This window comes from Myotis yumanensis, unplaced genomic scaffold, assembly GCF_028538775.1.
Source record: "Myotis yumanensis isolate MYYU_CA2020_CCGP unplaced genomic scaffold, mMyoYum1.0.hap1 SCAF_24, whole genome shotgun sequence".
In the NCBI taxonomy this organism is placed as follows: Eukaryota; Metazoa; Chordata; class Mammalia; order Chiroptera; family Vespertilionidae; genus Myotis; species Myotis yumanensis.
In genome coordinates this window covers 6767071-6790496 of record NW_027223775.1, presented here as the reverse complement: position 1 = coordinate 6790496, position 23426 = coordinate 6767071, and the positions used below count along the sequence as shown (strand labels likewise).

Below are 23426 nucleotides of genomic sequence, written 5' to 3'. Positions count from 1 at the left end.
TCTTTTCCAACTGTTTTCTATGTCTTGTTTCTTGTAGTTCACACTAAGTTCCTTGTAATTCTAAGTTCTTTGAGCATCTCTTATGACCAGTACTTTGAACTCTAGATATGAAAAATTGCTTTCCTCCTTTTTAGTTAGCTCTTTTTTCTGGAGTTTTTCCTTTTCTTTCACTTGGGGTTGTTTCTTTGTCTGCCCATTTTAGCTGTGTATTTATTTTTGTTTCTGTGTATTAGATAGACCTGTTATATCTTAGTGTTCACGGGGTGGCCTTAGGTAATAAGTGTTCTAAGGGATCCTGTAGTGCAGTCTCTTTGATCTTATGAGCTGGGTGTTCTAGGAATGTCCTTTGTGTAGGTTATTTGGGCTTTCCTGTCATAATTAGGTCATGATTGTTGTTGTCCCCTTTGTTAGTTGGATCTCCTCTCAGACTGTCTGACTGTGAGGCTTTCCCTTGACCACGTTATGCAAGTTGTTATGCAGGTGCTGACAGAAGAAAACAAAACAAAAACATACAAAAGACCCCTACAACAAGAACAAAACAGTTACAAAATAAAAGGGAATTAGGAAAGAGTAAAGAGAACAAGGGGAAATAAAGAAAAATAGTATAAGGAGGGGGAAGAAATCAGAATATGAATGGATATAATGAAAATTAAAACATAAGAATGAAGAATAGGAAAAGGAAAATTGTATAAAAGAAAAAATTATGAAAAGGAAAAAAGGGGAAAGAAGAAAGATAAAATAATAAGAAAAGGAAAAAAGTAAGCAGGAGAAAGAAGTAAAAATAGAGTAAGAAAAAGAAAGAGGAAAATAGGTGAAAGAAAAAGAAACAAAAATAATACAGTAAAAATGAAGATAGTAAAAAAGAAAGAAAGAAAGGGGAAAAAGTTAAGTGGCATTCATCTCAGCACAGGTTAGTGCATCCTGGAAGTTCCCTTTGTATCATGCTCTTCTGATAAAAAACAGGCTGATTCTTTCATCTGCCATTTTTGGGCCTCTCAGGTGGTACTTATTAAGTCAGCGATGGCGAACCTATGACACGTGTGTCAGAGGTGACACACAAACTCATTTTTTTGGTTGATTTTTCTTTGTTAAATGGCATTTAAATATATAAAATAAATATCAAAAATATAAGTCTTTGTTTTACTATGTTTGCAAATATCAAAAAATTCTATATGTGACATGGCACCAGAGTTATGGGTTTTTCAAAATGCTGACACACCAAGCTCAAAAGGTTCGCCATCACTATACAAGGTGTACCTGTTAGTAATGTAGATTTTGTACTCAAAGAAAACATGATAATTTCAAGAGAAAAATCAAAAGTGCTTTATTCAAAGTAATTGTAGTCCATCTCTAGAACTTTTCTTGTTCTGAGGCAAACCATTCAGAGACTCAATTTTCCGAAGCGATTTGGTCTTGCAGTCAATGTTGATGGTTGACTTGGATCAACCCATGATTTTGTGTGTTTAGAATTCTCAAAATAAATCCACTTTTCATCACTAGTCACAAAAAAGACTGTTTCATGCCGTTGAAGCAACATTTTACTGATGACTTCAGTTTTCCATTTGTCTTTCATTCAGTTGATGTGGCACCGATTTTCCTTCCTTTAAAATCTTTCCCATTGCTTGTAAATGATTGAAAGTTATTTGCTGAGCAACGTTTAATCTTTCTGCAAGTTGTTTTTGAGTTTGACATGCATCTTCATCCAATAATGCTTATAATTGTTGGTCTTCAAACTTTTTCGGTTGACCTGGACATTCTTTATCTTTCACATCAAAATCATCACTTTTAAAGTGTTTAAACCAGTGTTCACAAGTATCTTGAGATGGAGCATGTTCACCATAAGCTCCCCGAAATATACAATAACTTTGAGCAGCACTTTTCTTCAAAATAAAGTAATGAATTAAAACTTCCGCAAATGCTCTTTTTTTAGCACAAAATTCGACACTTTTAAGCATAAAAATATCTATGATGTTAACATCTTTAGAAAATTTGACATGAAATTTTGAAGCTTGCTGTCAATACAACAAAATAGCATACATGTGAAATTGCATATATATCAACCTATGTATAACTCCATCTATTTAAAAAAATCCGCATTATTAACCGGTGCACCTAGTAGGTGCTAGCCACTGTCATAAGCTACCCACGGTTGGTTCTCAGCAACCTGTGAAAAACTTCAAGCAATTCAGTTTGTGTCTGTCTCCACAAGGCCTAGCTGTGTGCAGGAGATTTCAAACTACTCTAGGGCCGAGGGAGGGGTCAGCAACCTTCTGTAGGTTCCAGGGCTCTGCCTCCCCCTGCTTTCTCCCGCCGCCAGCTGTCAATCTTTACCTCTGAAAAGGTTGTTCCTAAAAAATCTTTTTGCAGGAAAAAATTAGGCCTCTGGGTCTCCCATGGGCAGGAGGTGCCTTTCAGATTTCAGTGAAAATGGTAGATGTGTTTTCCTATCCCAGAGCTACTCCTCTGAGAGTGTCTCAGAATATTTCTCTGTCCTCAACTGGTGAGAGATCCTCGTATGCAGTCCAGTGGGATCTGCTGGAAATTGGAAATAGTTTCTATTAGCTCTCCTGTGAGGGGTAAGTACTAGTCATGTTCCAAGGACAGTGGGACAGATGGCTCCACCCCCAACCCAGTCACTGAGACTGAATTTTCCTAGCATCTTACTATCTTGCCTCATTATTTCTTCTGTTCCTCCTTTGTTACTTGTTTATATTTTTGTGGAATATTAATAAAATTGAATGAGACCTCAGTCAGCTTCCATTTCTGTAATGATGATGGGACAGAAGCAGGAGAACTGGATTCTTGGCTTTTGAATAATCAGACTTTGAATAGAAGCCTTTTATATTTATTATATCACGTTTTACATACTGGTAACTTTAATTTTGTTTCTCCTGGTATAAAATTTATCCTATACTCAAATTTCCTAATGAAATTTTTTATAAGTAAAGTTGACAGAATTTTGCTCTGAGTTTAGTAAGAATAGCAATCAAATAATTTCTACCATTTGAGGAAATATTTGAAAGTTATAAACTATCTATGATGGGTTTGCTATACTTTGTCTTGTTTCAAAAGGAAAATGCAAGACAATAAGAAAATGAAAATACAGCATTGAGGATATTGGAATAAAATTAAAGGAGGAAAAGTTAAGATGAAGCCAAAAGTGGGCTTAACGAGGGACTCTTTCCCCTTCCCCACATGGGAGTCTGTGCTGTGGTATTCTTTTTCGTCGTGGGAATCTGTACTTGTTCTTCAATAAGTTCTTCAATAAGTTTCCACCTTTCCTATTAAAAAAAGGGGGGGCAGGCTTAATGCAAGAAACTTAAAATTCTTTATATTTGAACTACAAATTTGTTTTAAAGGTTTAGCAGCTAGCAAATGAACAGAAGCATGGTATTTATTCACACAAAAATGGAACCATAATGTTTTACTCAGGCATTTTTTAGGCCCTAATATGTCTTTGGCTCTCTATTCTTGGTACTGGAGGCTCTCTCAAGAAAGCCTGAAAGAGCTTGCTTTTGACAAGCATTAGTGAGGTTGCTGATCAGTATCTGAAATAGACACATTAGTTGAGCAAGCAGTGTGGGTCATTGCCTTAGAAGATTTGCACAAGTCAATTGAAATTATATACAGATTCAGGTTATTCAGGTATAACTGCTTGTTGTGTGTTTTTTGAAGTCTGTTCCTGATTAATTGATTTTGCAAAAAAGGGCTAGCATTGTTTGGGTTGTTTTCAAAAGCTTTTCACTGAGACAGTTGTCCTTTACAAATTTTAACATGATGTTGCTCGCTTTATTTTATCATGACTACAGAACAATGTTTTTTCCCAAATTTGTGAGAACTTTTCATTTCTCTCTTTTTCTAAAAAAAATATATCTTTATTGATTTCAGAGAGGAGGGAAGGGGGAGAGAGAGGTAGAAACATCAATGATGAGAGAGAATCATGGATCGGCTACCTCCTGCACATCCCCTACTGGGGATCGTGCCCACAATTCGAGCATGTGCCCTTGACCCAAATTGAACCCAGGACCCTTCAGTCCACAGGTTTTCACACTGTCCACTGAGCCAACCAGCTAGGGCTCATTTCTCATTTTTTAATAGGAGATACAGACCCCTAGATTGTGTACAACTCGTGTTTACCAGTTACTGAGCACATCTTATATTGAAATGATCCAGTGTCATAGCAATAAATTAATTGCAGTTGATCTTGACCAGCCTGGGAGTTAGGAGTGCTGTGTATCTTCCTCCCCACCCCGCCCCCCCCCCCACAGTCAAAAATCTGTGAATAGGCCCTGGCTGGTTGCTCAGTTGTTTGAAGTGTCATCCCATACACCAGAAGGTCGCGGGTTCAATCCCCGGTCAGGGTACTTACAGGCAGGAAGCAATCAATGTTTTTCTCTTACATTGTTGTTTCTCTCTTTCTGTATTTCTTTCTTTCTCTTTCTTTCTCTTTCTTTCTTTCTTTCTTTCTCTCTCTCTCTCTCTCTCTCTCTCTCTCTCTCTCTCTCTCTCTCTCTCTCTCTCTCTCTTCCTCTCCTCTCCTCTCCTCTCCTCTCCTCTCCTCTCCTCTCCTCTCCCCCTTCCCCCTTCCCCCTTCCCTCTTCCCCCTTCCCCCTTCCCCCTTCCCCCTTCCCCCTCCCCCCTTCCCCCTTCTCTCTCTCTCTCTCTCTCTCTCTCTCTCTCTCTCTCTCTCTCTCTCTCCTTTCCTCTGTAAAAATCACTAAACATATTCTGGGGTGAGGACTTTAAAAACTCTGTGTATAATTTTTGACTCCCCCCAAAAGTTAATTACTAATATCCTATTGTTGATCATAGACCTTAGTAATAATTTTTTAATTTAAATCCTTTAATGTTTAAAGTATTACATATGTCTCCTTTTCCCCCATTGACCTTTTCCCGGTCACTCCCACCTTCCAACACATGACCTCACCCCCCTATTGTCTGTGTCCATTGGTTATGTTTATATGCATGCATACAAGTCCTTAAGTTGATCTCTTACCCTCCCCTGCCTTCCCTCTGAGGTTTGACAATCTGTTTGATGCTTATGTATCTCTGGATCTATTTTAGTTCATCAGTTTATTGGTATGTTGTTCATTATATCCCACAAATGAGTGAGATCATGTGATATTTATCTTTCTGTGACTGGCTTATTTCACTTAGCATAATGTTCTCCAGGTCCATCCCTGCTATTGCAAATGATGAGTTCTTTCTTTTTTGTAGCAGCATAATAGTATTCCATTGTGTAGATGTACCACAGTTTTTTAATCCACTCATCTGTGGATGGGCACTTAGGCTGTTTTCAAATATAGCTATTGCAAATTGTGCTGCTATGAACCTATGTGGTGAATATATCCTTTCTGATTGGGGTTTCGGATTTCTTGGGATATATTCCTAGAAGTGGAATTATTGGGTCAAATGGAAGTTCCATTTATAATTTTTTGAGGAAACCCCATACTGTTTTCCACAGTGGCTGTACCAGTCTGCATTCCCACCAGCAGTGAAGGAGGGTTCTTTTTTTTTCGCATCCTCACCAGCACTTGTCGTTCGTTGATTTGTTGATGATAGCCATTCTGACAGGTGTGAGGTGGTACCTCGTTGTTTTGATTTGCATCTCTCAGATGATTAGTGACTTTGAGAATGTTTTCATATGTCTCTTGGCCTTCTGTATGTCCTCTTTTGAAAAGTGTTCATTTAGGTCTTTTGCCCATTTTTTGATTGAATTGTTTATCTTCTTTTTATTGAGTTGTATGATTTCCCTATAATTTTGGATATTAAACTGATATTGGATGTTACCTTAATAATGATTTATCCCTGGTTGATTTGGCTTAGTGGATAGAGCATCAGCCTGCAGATTGAAGGGTCCTGGGTTCAATTCCGATCGGGGTCACATGTCTGGGTTGCAGGCTCAATCCCCAGTAGGGTGCATGCAGGAGGCAGCTGATTGATGATTCTCTCTCATCATTGATGTTTCTGTCTCTCCCTTCCTCTCTGAAATCATTTTTAAAATATTTAAAAAATAATAATTTAAACAGTCAATTAATACATCATTTCTCAGGTATATATAGAGGCAAAAGTAGACTTGTACTTTATTCTTGTATAATTTATTAATGTATTATTTTTAATAAGAACAACTGTGAATATACTTTTGCCTGACCTTTATTATATACTGTATTCTTACAATAAACTACAGAAAATAAAATGTTATGTGAATACATTTATAATTCTGTGAATATGTATTGAAAAATATCTGCATATACCAGTAAGTATACCTGTGCATTTCAAACCTGTATTGTTCAAGGTTCAATTCCAGGTAATCTAGAGAAATCAATACATTATACTACATTTTTAAAAAATATTTTTTATTCTGGGGGTTGGGGAGGCCAGGGGATTGTCAAGGGTGGGGGGAAAATGGAGACATATGTAATACTCTTTGTAATACTTTAAGCAACAAAATATATATATTTTTTTTAATTGATTTTTTTTACAGAGAGGAGGGAGAGGGATAGAGAGTTAGAAACATCGATGAGAGAGAAACATCAATCAGCTGCTTCCTGCACACTCCCTACTGGGTATGTAACCCGCAACCAAGGTACATATCCTGGACTGGAATCGAAACTGGGACCCTTGAGTCCGCAGGCTGACGCTCTACCCACTGAGCCAAACCGGTTAGGGCTATTTATACTACATTTTTAAAAGATATAGATAAATATAATCAGATGAAGTTTCTGTTATTAAGATTAGAGACTGATTTTTCTAAAACTTCTCAAATAGATATTATTCATTATAATACTTGGTCTTCAAATCTTGGTATATATAAAAATTATTGGGATTGCTTATTTAAATATAGATTGCTGGACCTCTCTCCCTGACTTCCTTAATCAGTAAGTATAGAATGGGGCCAAGAACTTGTATTTCTAAAAAGCTCCCACACTCCCACATTCCCAGGTAATGCTGCTGGTTTTCAGAACAATTTTTGAGAACCACTAAATTCTATAATAATAGTCTATGACAATAAAAGTGTAATATGCTATTTAGACTGGATGTCCTTCCTTCCAGACAAAGCTGCAGTGTGCAGGGCCTGAGGCAGAGGCAGCAGAGGCTCCCCACCCCCAGCAGTGACGGTGGCAGGTGGCAGGTGGAGGCCGCAGTACAGACCCTGGCTATGCCGGGCCGGGGCCAAGGCCCTTGCAAGAATTTTGTGCATCGGGCCTCTAGTCCTATCTAATAATAGACAAACATGGTAATTGACTGTACCTTCTCTACATCTCCCATTGGCTAATCAGCGCAATATGCAAATTAACCGCCAACAAAGATGGCGGCTAATTTGCATACTGCAGGCAGGGCGGGACAGCGCGAGCTGCCAGCCTGCCACCATCCAGGGCAGGCCCGGCCCCACCTTGCCGCCCGGGACCCGATCGGCGAGTCCGGGCGGCAAGGCAGCCCCACCCCAGAAGCCCCAGAAGCCAGCCCCTCCTTGCCACCTCAGAAGCCCCAGAAGCCGGCCCCGCCTTCCCGCCCAGGACCAGCCCAATCGGGCGGCAAGGCAGCCCCACCCCAGAAGCAGCCTGATATGGTAGTAACTCTATCACTAAGCCCTCTGAAAGTCAGTGGCATAAGTGCACCAATTAAAAGACAGATTATGAGGGTGAATCAAAAACAAAACCCACTTTAAATATAAAGACACATATAGATTAAAAGTAAATGAAATAAGCTGCAGCCTGTTTTGTTCAGTGGATAGAGCATTAGCCCGTGGACTGAAGAGTCCCAGGTTCGATTCCAGTCAAGGGCATGTACTTCAGTTGCTGGCTTGATCCCCAATCCCTATCAGAGCATGTGCAGGAGGCAACCAATCAATGTGTCTCTCCCTTTCCCTTCACTCTCTCTAAAATTCATTGGAAAAATATCCTTGGGTGAAGATTAACAAAAACAAAGTAAATAAGTAAGTAACATTAAAGAGATTATAAGAAAAATATATTCCAAGTTTTATTAGTTGTATAATGGTTATGTTTAAATTATTAACACCTAAGAAATTGGGTGAAGGTACATATAATATGCTGTAGTATTTTCTAGGTTTTTTTACTTGTATGAGATTATTTCAAATTAAAATATTAAAAAATTAAAAATTAATAAAATATAAATTGAAATGTATCTGCATTACATGAAAAATCTCCTAATTGCTTCTAGCAAAATTTATTAAATTGTGCTAAAATTTACAAGGGTTCAGTTAAAAAAATCTTAATTCTAAATGATATAATAGAAAATATATAATCGTGCAGTTATAAGCACTTATCTGAAAATAAAAATTTAAAGAAGTGAATTTATAAAAGGGATTAGCCAAAGAAAATATATGCACAACCCATGGACACAGACAACAGTATGGTGATGGCCAGAGAGAAGTGAGGGGCAAGAGCTGGGTAGAGGGGGTAAAAGAGGGAAAATAGGGACATCCTATATTATAATAATAAAAGGCTAATATGCACATTGACTGAACAGCAGCAGAATGACCAGTTGCTATGATGCGCACTGGCCACCAGGGGGCAGATGCTCAATGCAGGAGCTGCCCCCTGGTGGTCAGTGCACTTTCATATGGGGAGTGCCACTCAGAAGCTGGCTCATGGCTGGCCAGCGCAGTGGTGGTGGTAGGAGCATCTCCCACCTCCATGGCAGCACTAAGAATGTCCAACTAACAGTTTAGACCCGATCCCTTGGGGGCCTAAGCCTCTAGTCGGACATCCCCCGAGGGTTCCCTGGCTGCCAGAAGGATGTCTGGCTGCAAGCTTAGGCCTGTTCCCCCGGGGAGTGGGCCTAAGTCGACAGGTGGACATTCCCCAAGGGGTCCTGTACTGTGAATAGGCGCAGGCCGGGCTGAGGGGACAGCCCCCCCTCTCCCCCCCCCCCCCCCCGTACACAAATTTTTGAGCACCATGCCTCTAGTCTACACTAATAAAAAACAAAGGTGCTAATTGACCGTACCTTCACTATGCCCTAAGCCATGCCCACTGGCCAATCAGAGCGACTATATGCAAATTAACCCAACCAACATCGTGGCCGACAGCCACGGAGCTGGAGCAAGCAGGAGGCTTAGTTGCCCGGGCGCTGGAGGAAGCGAAGCTTCCCACCAGCCCTGAACCGGCGGAGGCCTCTGCTCGTGGCAACAAAGTTTTGATTATAGAAGACAAATAAATCCCAGATACCTGCTTCCAGCCAGCCTCTACTGGGAGCTTGGGTTCCTGGGGGTTGTGGCCAGCCTGAAAAGAGCTATTAGCCCCTCACCCAGGTTAGCCACATCCTCATGGGGTGAGGGTCCCTGCTGGAGGCTTAGCCAGCCTGAAAACGGCCCTCAGGCCCTCACCCAGACTGGCCAGGCACCCCAGCAGGACCCCCACACTGAAGGGGCTGTGGCCAACCTGAAAACAGCCATCAGCCACTCACCCAGGATGGCCAAACCTCCATTGGGTGAGGGTCCCCACTGGGGGGCTTGGCCAACCTGCAAACTGCCATCAGCCGCTCACCCAGACTGGCCAGGCATCCCAGCAGGACCCCCCCAACCCTGAAGGGAGTGTGGCCAGCCTGAAAACAGCCCTCAGCCCCTCACCCAGGCTGGCCTTGCACCCCAGGGGAGACCCCTACCCTGAAGGGGCTGTAGCCAGCCTGAAAACAGCCATCAGCCCCTCACCCAGGCTGGCCAGGCACTCCTATATAATAAAAAGGTAATAGGCAAATTGACCCTAACAGCAGAACCACTGGGAATGACTGGTCACTATGACACACACTGACCACCACAGGGCAGATGCTCAATGCAGGAGCTGCCCCCTGGTGGTCAGTGCGCTCACACAGGGGAAGCTCTGCTCAGCCACAAGTCAGGTTGACGGCTGCCAGTACAGTGGTGGTGGTGGGAGCCACTCCCACCTCCTCAGCAGCACTAAGGATGTCTGCAGCTTAGGCCTTCTCCCCGCTAGCAAGTGGACATCCCCCGAGGGCTCCTGGGCTGCCAGAAGCATATCTGACTGCCAGCTTAGGCCTAATCCTCTTGGGAGCGGGCCTAAGCCAGCAGGTGGTCATCCCCCGAGGGGTCCCAGACTGCGAGAGGGCATCGGCCGGGCTGAGGGACCCTTGTGCACTGGGCCGCTAGTATATATATAAAAGCTAAGCAACCAGAACGATCCACAGCCTGCCATCTTGTTATTGGCTCCCCAGAATCTGATAGGTGGTGGGACCGACCAACAGCTCACAGCTCCTCTCCCCCAGCCAGCAAATCGCTCTCGGGGGCAGGCCAGCCAAACTCCACCCATACATGAATTTGTGCACTGGGCCTGTAGAATAATATAGTTCATTGAAAACAATTCTGTGGGAGGACAAAAAAGTATAGCACATGCACCTTTTATAGCATTTGTAGATGTCATCTAGTATTGTATCTGTAGGGGTATTTGCAAAAGAAGTTTTAGATAAAGATGTGTTTTATTTACTTACATAAATAAAAGTAAAGATATGTTTTTTTCACGTTTACTTGTCCTTTACATGGTTTTTGTCCCACCCTTGATTTACACCACATATTAGACTCTAAGAAATTAAATATTAAACTAACATAGTGATTTTTATATTATATGGTTATTATTTCAGATTTAACTCCCTGAAATATAGCTTAAGTTGTCATGTTTAATGTTGTTAAATGATAATGGGGGTTAGCTTATATTTTTACTGTTATTATTTATCCTCCCAGTCAAAGATAAAACAATTTTGGAATGTTTTTATTTAATGAAAATAATAAATCACATAGAAAATGTTTTTATTTCAGAACTATTCGTCAGTTGGCACAGGAGCAGTTTTTTTTAATGTGCACCAGATGTTGCATAGGACACGGGCCTCTGCTTTTCTTTGTTACTCTGCTCTTTACTGTTTTGGAGGTGAGATTTTTTTTTATTTTTATGGAATTATCAATATGCTTTATCCTTAAAATGAAGGACATTGAAGAAATTACAGTTTTAACTTTTATTAAAATTAGGTCAATAAATATTTAAGAAATGTAATCTTTCCCACTATTTTCTATACCAGGGGTCCTCAAACTTTTTAAAGAGGGTGCCAGTTCACTGTCCCTCAGACTGTTGGAGGGCCAGACTATAGTTTAAAAAAAAACTATGAACAAATTCCTATGCACACAGCGGTGGCAAAAACACCCGGCAGGCCAGATAAATGTTTTCGGCGGGCAGCACGTGGCCTGCAGGGCGTAGTTTGAGGACCCATGTTTTATACTATTTGTGGACTTGTTCTCATTTGCTTTTTATAAATACTTAAGGAAAAAATATATATTCTTGGGAAAAAAGAAATCAAACATTTTATTGTTTTATGTTATTGATGTAAGGCAATGCCACTTCATTTACCAGTACTCTTTGTTTTAGAAAAATTAAATTTTGAGTATGGACTTGTAAATTCATACTGTATAAATTATTATATTTCAGAGTATAGCAAGAGAGAGCAGTAAAAATTCAGATGACTATTTCACTCTTCTACGGCACCTTCTTAATTATGCATACAACAGCAATATTAATGTACCCAATGCTGAATTTCTTCTCAACAATGAAATTGATTGGCTCAAAAATATTAGGGTATGTTACATGATACTGTTTATTTTTTCACTGTGAAATTATTTGCCTTATTTTAAAAGAATTTATAATTTTGATAATTTATGTTAAAAGCCCATGGGAATAATAAAACAAACAAAATATGTTCTATCCATTGATGAACTAATAATTCACTATTTGTAGAAAGACTGTACAACAAATTTTATATAAATACTAGAGGCCCAGTGCGTGAAATTTGTGTAAGGGCGGGGAGGGGGGGAGTCCCCTTAGCCCAGCCTGCACCCTCTCCAATCCAGACATCCCTCTCACAGTCTGGGACTACTGGCTCCTAACTGCTCGCCTGCCTGCCTGATTTCCCCTAACTGGCTCCCCTGCCAGACTGATCACCCCTAACTACCTCTGCCTTCCTTCCTTATCGCCCTTTACTGCCCCCTATTCCTCCTCCACCGGCCTGGGTTGCCCCTAACTACCACCTTCTACCATCCTGGTTGCCCCTTACTGCCCCCCCACATCAGCCTTGTTGCCCCCAGCTGCCCCCCTATGCCGGCCTGGTCACTCCTAACTACTCCCTGCCCCTTGCCAGCCTGGTCACTCGATGCAGCCTGCTGTTCAGTCATTTGGTCGTCCCTCACTAACCCCCCTGCCAGGTTGGTTGCTCCACGCAGCCTGCTGTTCAGTCATCTGTCCGGTTGTTTCGGTAGTGACAGTCCTTGGCTTTTTATATATTGGGATCCTTTTTTATATATATACTAGTAGCCCGGTGCACAAAAATTTGTGCACTCGGGTGGGGGGGTAAGGGATGGGGGGGTAAGCCCGACCTGCACCCTCTGTCATGTTCCGGGACCCTGGCCGCTCCTGGCCTAGGCACAGGCCTACAGGCTTGGGGCGGCCTGGATCCCAAGGCCCCATTTTATCAAGAGAACAAAGTCGGCATTAGTTACAGCCCTCACCAAACCCAGAACAGTGCATCTGTGGGTACAACTGCCTCATTCATGTGCCTGCTTCGGCCTACTGAATTACTAACATCTTGAGGACATAGGTCTTTCTTATCCTGCTTCAACTTCTGTGCCTGGCCCGGTGCCAGGGATCTGAGAAGGTTTGCTGAGTGAGTGAGTGAATAATGAGTGAGTGAATGAGTGAATGAATGAGCTCGTAAGTGAATGCACAAACAGCTACTGGCCCCACTCCCGGCTGCCTGACACCCACCCTAGGAAGTTCCCGCCCTGCTCCCAGCGGCCCAGTGCCCCTCTCCTGGCTGCATGGTTCGTGCCTCACTCCCAACTGCCTGATGCAAACCCCTGGAAGTTCTTTCTCCGCTCCCAGCGGCCCTGCGCCCCTCTCCTGGCTACATACTGAATTATTAACATCTTGAGGACATAGCTCGGTCTTATCCTGCTTCAACTTCAGTGCCTGCCTGGTGCCAGGGATCTGAGAGGGTTTGCTGAGTGAGTGAGTGAATGAGTGAATGAATGAGCAAGTAAGTGAATGAGCAAACAGCTACAGAGCAGGAACTTCTGGCTGCCTGATGCCCACCCCAGGACGTTTCCGCCCTGCTCCCAGCAGCCCGGCATTCCTCTCCCAGCTGCATAGTTCACGCCAGGGAAACACGGCCCAGGTTCTCCGCCTTTGCCCTGCCACCCGGATCTTGCCTGCCACCTGGGTTTCAGATCACTGTCAGCGGCAGGCAGCTTCTTCTGACCTTCCGCTTTCACCTCCCAGCATTGCGCCTATATGCAAATTAACCGCCATCTTTGTTGGCAGTTAATTTGCATACCACCCTGATTAGCCAATGGGAAGCATAGCAAAGGTACGGTCAAGTACCATGTTTGTCTATAATTAGACTAGACTAGAAGCCTGTTGCACGAAGATTTGCGCAATAAGCCTTCCTTCCCCTGGCTGCTGGCACCGATTTTTCTCTGGCACCCGGAACCCAAGCCTTTGGTCCGGCCGCAGCGGAGAAGCCAGGCCTCTTCAGTCTTCAGTCTTCACTCCACTGGAGGAGCCTTCAGTCTTCGCTCCGTGCCTACATATGCAAATTAACCGCCATCTTTGTTGGTTAATTTCCATAGTCACTCTGATTGGCTGGTGGGTGTAGCGGAGTGACACCAATTTGCATGTTTCCCTTTTATTAGTGTAGAGTAGAGGCCTGGTGCACCTGGCCTACAGGATCAGGTTGAAACCAGCTTTCCGACACCCCCCAAGGGGTCTTGAGTTGTGAGAGGGCGCAGGCCAGGCTGAGGACCCCATCGGTGCACGATCCGGTCCAGGAGGTACATGGGAGGGTTCCAGGGCGTATCCAGTCCATCTCATTATATCTAAGATGTCACTCCCCTCCAGCAGCAAACTAACCTACCGATTGGAGCATCTGCCCCCTGGTGGTCAGTGCACGTCATAGCAAGCGGTTGAGTGACCTTAGCATATCATTATCATATTGCACTTTGATTGGTTGAACAGATGACCGGACATTTAGCATATTGTGCTTTTATTATATAGGACTACAGGCCCGGTGCTCAAAAATTTGTGCACTGGGGCGGGGGGGGTCCCTCAGCCCAGCCTGTGCCCTCTCGCAGTCTGGGACCCCTCGGAGGATGAATACCTGCTGGCTTAGGCCTGCTCCCCGGGGGATTGGGCCTAAGATGGCAATCAGACATCCCTCTGGTAGCCCGGCAGCCCTCGGGGGATGTCCACTTGCCAACGGAGAGCAGACCTAAGCTGCAGTCAGACATCCTTAGCACTGCTGAGGAGGCAGGAGAGGCTCCCACCACAACTGCTGTACTCGCAGCCATCAGCCTGGCTTGTGGCTGAGCAGAGCTCTCCCCTGTGTGAGCGCACTGACCACCAGGGGGCAGCTCCTGCATTGAGCATCTGCCCTGTGGTGGTCAGTGTGTGTCATAGTGGCCAGTCATTCTCAGTCTTTCTGCTGTTAGGGTCAGTTTGCATATTACCCTTTTACGATATATGATAGAGGCCTGGTGCACAGGTGGGGGCCGGCTGGTTTGCCTTGAAGGGTGTCCTGTCAGGTTGGGGATCCCGCTGGGGTGCCTGGCCAGCCTGGGTGAGGGACTGCTGACTGTTTGCAGCTGGTCCCACCCCCTTCAGGGTGGGGGTCCCCACTGGGGTGCCTGACCAGTGTGGGTGAGGGACTAAGGGCTGTTGTCAGGCTGGCCAGCAACTGAAGCTCCCAGCCTCTCCTTTTTTTCTTTTTCTTTTTTTATTCTGGGATTTATTTTTCTTTTATAATTGAAACATTGTTGCCATCACTGGAGCTGAGAGCTGGCTCCAGCTCAGTGGCCACGGCCTGCTGAAAGCAGGTACCTGGAGTTTGTTTAGCTTCTATAATTGAAACATTGTTGCTTTCGGGCTCAGAGCCGGGCCACGGCAGGTGGGGAACCTTGGCTTCCTCCATCACTGGAGCAAGCAATCCTCATGTTCACTTCAGCTGCGTGGTTGCCAGCTGCCGTCTTTGTTGGCAGTTAATTTGCATATTGCCCTGATTAGCCAATGGGAAGTGTAGCGGAGGTACAGTTAATTACCCTTTTTGTCTTTTATTAGATAGGATAGTTTTGTTGATTTCAGAGAGGAATACAGAGGGAGAGAGAGAAACATCAATCATGAGAGAGAATCACTGATTGGCTGTCTCCTACACACTCCACACTGGGGACTGAGCCTGAAATCAGGGCATGTGCCCTGATATGCAAATGTCTTTAGAAAATGATATTTAGTTGTATTCATTTTGGTGTTTTTTTACATTTACAAACTGTCTTTTAATGAAGATTTTTTTGTTTGTTTATGTTGTTAATCCTCACTCAAGGAAATTTTTTCCATTGATTTTTAGACACTGGGAGCAAGGGCGAGAGAAACATTGATGTGAGAGAGACACATCAATTGGTTGCCTCCCACAGAAGGGCCAACGAAAATTGGGAATTGAACCTGCAATCCAGGTGTATGTACTCTTGACCAGGAATGCAACCCAAGCTTTTCAGTGCGCAGACGAATGCTCTAACTACTAAGTAACATGGGCCAGGGCTAATGAAGATTCTTAAAATTATTTTTAAGCAAGAGTCTGATCATTTCTCTTGCTCCCAATTTTTTTGAGGGGAGGCAACCAATATTTTTGGTGGCCTAAAAAATAAAAAAGTCTAATAAATTAGCATTTATATTATCTGCTTAATACGTTTTACTTATATAGAGTTCTATGAGAATATAGTTCTGAAATGTGTAGCTTTTTGGCTTTTAGATTAGCATTCTCCCAGTGCTTTATAAAGCCAATTTTTTTAATATGATTTCTTAATATTGGCACCATTAACATTTTGGATCAGATTATTCCTGGTTTTGAGGGGCTGTGCTAACTGTACACTGTAGCATGTTAAGCTGTACATCACCTGTAATCATTAGATAGTTCTTTAGTAATTTCTCTCTGTTGTGAAATCAAACATATCTTCAGACATTGCCACTGTCTGTCTTCTTAGAGTGAAATTATTCAGATTTACTGTTTGATAGAGTTCTATAAAATAAGAATTGGTAAGATTTAGGGAAATTATATCTGAGGTGTCACTCCCAGCCAGATCTTTTTTGTTCTGACTTCTTTTGTCTTCCTTTCCTGTAGTTAGGCCTTGTAATGTTTTGTCTTTGGCAGGATAATGTTAAAAACACAGGTGAAACAGGTATAGAAGAGCCTATATTGGAAGGCCACCTTGGGATAACAAAAGAGTTACTGGCCTTTCAAACATCTGAAAAAAAGTATCAGATTGGTTGTGAAAAAGGAGGTGCTAATCTCATTAAAGTAAGTTCTAAATGTAGGTACTAAACTGGTTATAATCCTTTTTTTTTTTCTTTGTCCTCCTCATGTGAGGATATATTTTCATTTATTTCTTAGAAAATAAGGAGGGGGAGAGAGAGAAACATCTGTGTGAGAGAGGCCTTGATCAGTTGTAACCCACAACATGCCCTGACCAGGAATCAAGTCTTTTTTTCAGGGGATGGATGATGCTCCAACCACTTGAGCCACCCAGCCAGGCCTAAACTGGTTGTGACCTTTTAAGTGTTTGTTAGATTTAGCTGTATATTATATTTTATCTTTATGATATCATCTTGACCTTTTTTCTTTATCTTACAAAAACCTTATCTCTGAATGTTAAATATTTTTTTTACATGTATGCCTCCCTCTCTTTTTTTTAAAATATATTTTATTGATTTTTTTACAGAGAGTAACGGAGAGAGATAGAGAGTTAGAAACATCAGTGAGAGAGAAACATCAATCAGCTGTCTCTTGCACACCCCCTACTGGGGATGTGCCCGAAACCAAGGTACATGCCCTTGACCGGAATCGAACCTGGGACCCTTCAGTCTACAGGCCAATGCTCTATCCACTGAGCCAAACCGGTTAGGGCTGCCTCCCTCTCTTAAGAGATTTTTAAGTTAACTAGAAATCAAAGTTCAGATTAAATGTTTTAGAAAGTTAATCAGCATTAGTGATTTTGCTATTAAGTAAATCTGAATTTTTATTTGATGATACTTTAAACTGAGGAGAATGTTTATCCTGCAAGACTTAATCTTTTATGACGTGTGTGTAATAAATTTCCTCAGGTATATCTTGCAATGCAAGGAAAAGTGTATTATTTTATTGTGTAATTAAGATAGTAGACTTACTTATATGTATATTTTAAATTCTAGTCAATTTTTTTAATAATTTTAAATATCTAGGAAATGGATGATGTTTATTATAGTAAATACTGTTTTGAAATCGAATTGTATTTTTTTAATTTGAAAATTCAAAATTGTTTTTGAGATATTTAATTAAAAATACTTCCTTCCAAGGATATTTTCTCCTAAAACATACATTATGCTAACAAGTGATCTGTTTCTTTTAACTCTTTAGGAATTAATTGATGATTTCATCTTTCCTGCTTCAAAAGTTTACCTACAATGTATGAGAAATGGAGAATTGCCAGTTGAGCAGGCTATTCCAGTCTGTGGTTCACCAGCTACCATCAGTGCTGGTTTTGAACTACTTGTGGCATTAGCCATTGACTGTGTGAGGAATCTCAAACAGATAGTAGACTATTTGACTGAAATGTACTACATAGGCACAGCAATAACTAGTAAGTATTTTAACTTGTAAAGATGGTTTTATTGGTTTATAGTAGTTACATGTTTAAGTTCTGGGTTTGTTTTGGTTCTTATGTGTATGCATAATCTACACTAATAAAAGACAAACATGCAAATTGACCGTACCTTCAGTATGTCTTAAGCCATGCCCACCAGCCAATCAGAGCGCCTATATGCAAATTAACCCAACCAAGATGGCGGCCGGCAGCCACAGAGCTGGAGCAAGCAGGAGGCTTGATTGCCCCAATGATGGAGGAAGCCAAGCTTTCTGCCTGCCGCGGCCGGCTCTGAATTCCACTGAAGGCAACAAATTTCAATTATAGAAGACAAATAAATGCCAGATACCTGCTTTCAGCAAGCCATGGCCACAGAGCTGGAGTGAGTAGGAGACTTGGGTTGCCCCTGGCGATGGAGGAAGTCATGCTTCCCTTCCACCCACCCTGGCTGGCTCTGCGCTCCACTGAAGGCTACAAATTTTCAATTATAGAAGGTAAATAAATCCCAGAATAAAAAGAAAAAAAGGAGAGGCTGGGAGCTTCTGTTGCCAGAGGGGCTTGGCCAGCCTGAAAACAGCCCTCAGCCCCTCACCCAGGCTGGCTAAACCTCCATGGGGTGAGGGTCCCCATGGTGGGGACGGGGGCTTGACCAGCCTGCAAACAGCTATCAGCCCCTCACCCAGGCTGGCCAGGCACCCCAGGGGGACGCCCACCCTGATTTGGGACACCCTTCAGGGCAAACGAGCCGGCCCCCACCTGTGCACCAGGCCTCTGTCCTATATAATAAAAGCATAATATGCAAATTGACCCTAATAGCAGAACGACTGGGAATTACTGATCACTGTGACACACACTGACCACCAGGGGTCAGACACTCAATGCAGGAGCTGCCCTCTGGTGGTCATTGTGCTCCCACAGGGGAAGCTCTACTCGGCCACAAGTCAGGCTGAGGGCTGCCAGTATAGCAGTGGTGGTGGGAGGCTCTCCCACCTCTTCAGCAGCGCTAAGGATGTTTGACTTAAGCTTAGGCCTGCTCCCCGCTGGCTAGTGGACATTTCCTGAGAGCTTCCGGGCTGCCAGAGGGATGTCTGACTGCCAGCTTAGGCACAATCCCCCGGAGAGCGGGCCTCAGCCAGCAGGTATTCATCCCCAAGGGGTCCCAGACTGCGAGAGGGCATAGGCCGGGCTGAGGGACCCCTCTGAGTGCACAAAAATTTGTGCACTGGGCCTCTAGTCTACACTAATAAAAGAGAAACACAGTAATTAGTGTACGACTGCTACCCTTTTCATTGGCTAATCAGTGAGTATATGCAAATTAACTGTCAGCCAAGATGGCAGCCGGCAGCCAGGCAGCTGGAAGCGAACATAAGGCTTGCTTGTTGCAGTGAAGGAGGACTCCAACAATCCCCGCCTCACTTGCCGGCCTCTGAGTTGTAACTCTAAGCAACTATGTACTATGTTGCAAACAAGAAGATAAACAAAACCCCAGAAACCTGCTTTCATTCAGCCGGGCTTTAGCAACATTGTATCGATGTTTTCAGTGGCCAGGCCTTAGAGCTAAAGCTGGCCCAGAATAAAAAATAAAAAAAAGAAAGAAAACACGGAGCGGTTGGAAGCTTCAGTCACTCGCTTCCGGAAAACAGCCCACAGCCCCTCACCCAGACTGGCCAGGCACCCCAGTGGGGACCCCCACCCTGATACAGGACACCCTTCAGGGCAAACCAGCCAGCCCCTACCCCTGCACCAGGCCTCTATCCTATATAGTAAAAAGGTAATATGCCTCCCGACACCGGGATCAGCGTGACAAGGGGCAGCACCCAAACCCCCTGATCACCCTGCAGCTCTATGTGTGACAGGGGGTGGGGCCACAACCTCCCTATCTGCCCTGCTCCGTGCCTGATAGGGGGGAGCTCCCCAACCCCCTGATCGGCCGTGCTCTGTGTGTGACAGGGTGCGGCGCCCCCACTCCCCCACCCCCCACAGGCCCTGCTCTGTGTGTGACAGGGTAGAGCCATAACCTCTCCATCGGCCCTGCCCCAAGTGTGACAGTGGCAGCTCCCCAACCCCCGATCGGCCCTGCCCCAAGTGTGACAGTGGCGGCTCCCCAACCCCCGATCGGCCCTGCTCTGTGGGTGATAGAGGGTGGCGCCCCAACCCCCCTCCACGGGCCTTGCTCTCTGTGTGACGGGGTAGAGCCATAACCTTCCCATTGGCCCTGCCCTGAGTGTGACAGGGTGCAGCGCCCCAACCCCCTGATCCGCCCTGCTCTGTGCGTGACAGGGGGCAGCGCCCCAACCCCCTGATGGGCCCTGCTCTGTGCATGACAGTGGGTGGCGCTGCAACCTCCCCATCGACCCTGCCTTGAGTGTGATAGGGGGCGGTCCCCAACCCCCCAATCGGCCCTACCCTAAGGGTGACTGAGGGTGGCATCGCAACCTCCCGATCCGCCCTGCTCTGTGCATGACGGGGCAGCGCCCCAGCTCCCCAATCAGCCCTGCTCTGAGCCCGACCAGTGGCTGCACCTAGGGATTGGGCCTGCCCTCTGCCACCCGGGAGCAGGCCTAAGCCAGCAGGTCGTTATCTCCCAAGGGGTCCCAGACTGCAAGAGGGCACAGGCCGGGCTGGGGGGCCCCCCTTCTGCCCCCCCTCCCCCAGTGCACAAATTTTTGTGCACCAGGTCGCTAGTATATTAATAAAAGGGTAATATGCTAATTAGACTGGACATCATCCAGACATCCTTCTGGACAATGCTACAGTGGTGGGTGCCGAGGCAGAGGTGGTTAGGGGCAATTAGGCCGTCAGGAGATAGCAGTTAGGGGGCGATCAGGCCAGTAGGGGAGAGCAGTTAGGGGCGATCAGGCTAGTAGGCAGAGGCAGTTAGGAGCCAGCGGTCCCAAATTGCGAGAGGGATATCCTACTGCCAGGCCTAAACCAGCAGTCGGACATCCCTCTAGAGGTCCCGGATTGGTGAGGGTGCAGGTGCTGGGCTGAGGAACACCCTGTCAGTGCACAAATTTTGTGCACGGGTCATCTAGTGTATATATATATGTTCCTAAGTGACTGTTATGACCGAACGACCAGAACGACAAATTGCTATGACATGCCCTGACCACCAGGGGCAGATGCTTAATGCAGGAGCTAGCCCCTGGTGGTCAGTGCACTCCCACAGCCAACCCCCCAGCCAGCCAACCTCCAGGGGTCCTAGCCCTGGCCAGTAGGCCCTGATCACCCACTCGGGGCCGGGCTCCAGGCTGGGACAGGAAACCTGTCCATCAGCCCTGCCCTGAGTGTGACAGTGGCGGTGCCCCAACCCCCTGATCGGACCCCTCGGGAGATAACGACCTGCTGGCTTAGGCCTGCTCCCAGGTGGCAGAGGGCACGCCCAATCTCTAGGTGCAGCCCCTGGTCAGGCTCAGAGCAGGGCTGATTGGGGAGTTGGGGCGCCGCCCCGTCATGCACAGAGCAGGGAGTGGGTGACAGTGGATGCAGCCCCTTTCCCAGGGGGGCAAGGGCCAGTTCCCTCCTCAGGGCCAGCAGCCAAATTCCCATGCCCCATTCCTTCCCCCAGCCAACAGAATCCAATTGGCCCGCCGCCCGCCATGGTGGTTGTGGTGGTGGTGCAGCAGTGAGGGAAGGAGGAGGAGGAAAGGGGGAAACCACGTGGTGGCCTAGGGACCCCACCTGTGCAAGAATTTCTTGCAGCAGGCCTCTAGTAAGATTATAATGGAGCTGAAAAATTTCTACCACCTAGTGACATCTTACCTGTCATGTCATGACTTAAGACATTACTTTTGGTAATGCTGGTGTAAATAAACTAACTGTGCTGACCGTCATATAAAAGTGTAGCACATACAAAACAAAAAACTGTTGCCCTAACCAGTTTGGCTCAGTGGATAGAGCGTCAGCCTGCGGACTCAAGGGTCCCAGGTTCGATTCCAGTGAAGGGCATGTGCCTTGGTTGCGGGCACATCCCCGGTGGGGAGTGTGCAGGAGGCAGCTGGTCGATGTTTCTCTCATCGATGTTTCTAACTCTCTATCCCTCTCCCTTCCTCTCTGTAAGAAATCAATAAAATATATTTTTAAAAAAAAACAGTTGGCTATAAAAGAGTATGCTATGGCGAGCTGGCATCGCTCCGTGGTTGAGCCATGAACCAGGAGGTTACAGCTTGATTTCCTATCAGGGCATATGCCTAAGTTGCTGGCTCAATCCCCAGAGTGGGGCATGCAGGAGACAATCAATCCATGATTCTCTCTCATCATTGATGTTTCTGTCTTTCTCTCTGTCTTTCTTCTTCTCTGAAACAAATAAAAAATAAAAACAAAACAAAACATTATGAAACATGTCAGCATCCTTGTACATAAACATTTCATCATGTCTATTAAATACCTTAATTGCATCATTTTCTCTTGTGTGTAATTAACACTTTGTTCACCATGTCTCCTAAGTGTACAAAATCTACTACTAATGTTATCAGTAAGAGGCCACATCTAAAATTTGATTGATCTGAAATTAAATTAAATGTAATTAAGAGCCATAATGGTGGAATGTCAGTGATGGTTATTGCTTTAAGTCAAGCATGTCCCATTCTGCCAAAGTTACAATCTTGAAGAACAAGAACAAGATGATAGAAGTTGTTAATGATCTACTTCATGAAGACAGCCAGACTATTAAAAATTTAAGAAGGGCTTGATATCATTGTGAGCACCCATTATAGTCAAAGCCAAATAAAAAATGTTGTTTGCAATGTCAAAAGAAAAGACAGTATCCAACTACAATTTTGAATATACCAAAAGCTCTGCATGATTTTCACAATTCAAGAATAGTTATTTTATAAAGTGATAGTGAGTGGTGAGTCTCCAAGTGTTACTATAAAGCCTGCTGAAGGATTTTTGGAAATTCTAGATAAGCTCATTATAGGAAAAAATTACTTCCCAGAACAAATATTCAATATGAATGAAACCTCCCTGTTCTAGAACCAAATGTCTAAGGGGACTTTTATCCATAAGGAAGCCAAGTCATTGTCAGGTTTCAGAGCCTCTAAGGACAGAAAATACATGCTTGGATGCAATGCTGCAGGCTACAAATTAAAACCCTTTGTGAGCTGGCTCAGTAAGAAGCCAGGGTCTTTAAGCATATCAATAAACACACTATCAGTGTACTACAGGAGCAATAAGAAGTTATGATTGCCCAGCTTTTCGTAGATGCTCTCCTGAATTGGTGTGCCAGTGAAGTGGAGAAGTTCTCTGTTTAGAAAATAACATGCTTTCAAGATTTTGCTTGTTGATAATATTGTTTTTATTGGTGATCTTCATCCCAAAATCAAGCTGGTGTTTCACCCTCCAAACACCACCTCTGATCCAACCAATGGATCAAGGATTTACTAGTATAACAGTTTTGAATTCCCACTAAGATCTAGTCCCCCACTTGTGAGGGACTTATATGAGAAATAGGGAGGCAAAGGACCTTAGCCCAGGCTATTGGTGCAACTGAGGGAAACACTAAGAAAACACTGGTGTATTTGGAAAAATCTACAAGAATTACAGTTATCAATGATGGCATCAAAAACCTTGCTTGACCTTGGAGTGATGTCACCAAAAAGTGTATGAATGTCATATGGGAACACACTCAAGAGTTTCATCCATGACTTCAAAGCTTTGCCAAGGATAAGATGGTTGCAAAAATCAACAAGGGGTTGGTTGTCAATGCAAACAGCTTTAACCTTGGTGTGGATGGGACTGACACTGA

At 44.3% G+C, this 23426-nt stretch overlaps 1 protein-coding gene across 3 annotated transcripts in view; it reads left to right on the top strand.

The window, feature by feature from the left end:
• Positions 1 to 23426, top strand: part of LOC139000635 (ubiquitin carboxyl-terminal hydrolase 9X) — a 272439-nt gene that overhangs the window by 202190 nt on the left and 46823 nt on the right. For 2 of the 3 annotated variants that reach the window (XM_070402777.1, XM_070402775.1), the window contains exons 27-30: positions 10793 to 10901; positions 11454 to 11600; positions 16213 to 16359; positions 17455 to 17677. In XM_070402777.1, coding sequence (XP_070258878.1) covers positions 10793 to 10901; positions 11454 to 11600; positions 16213 to 16359; positions 17455 to 17677 — 626 coding nt within the window. The remainder of the gene's footprint in view (positions 1 to 10792; positions 10902 to 11453; positions 11601 to 16212; positions 16360 to 17454; positions 17678 to 23426) is intronic. The other variant, XM_070402776.1, reaches the window with a different exon arrangement.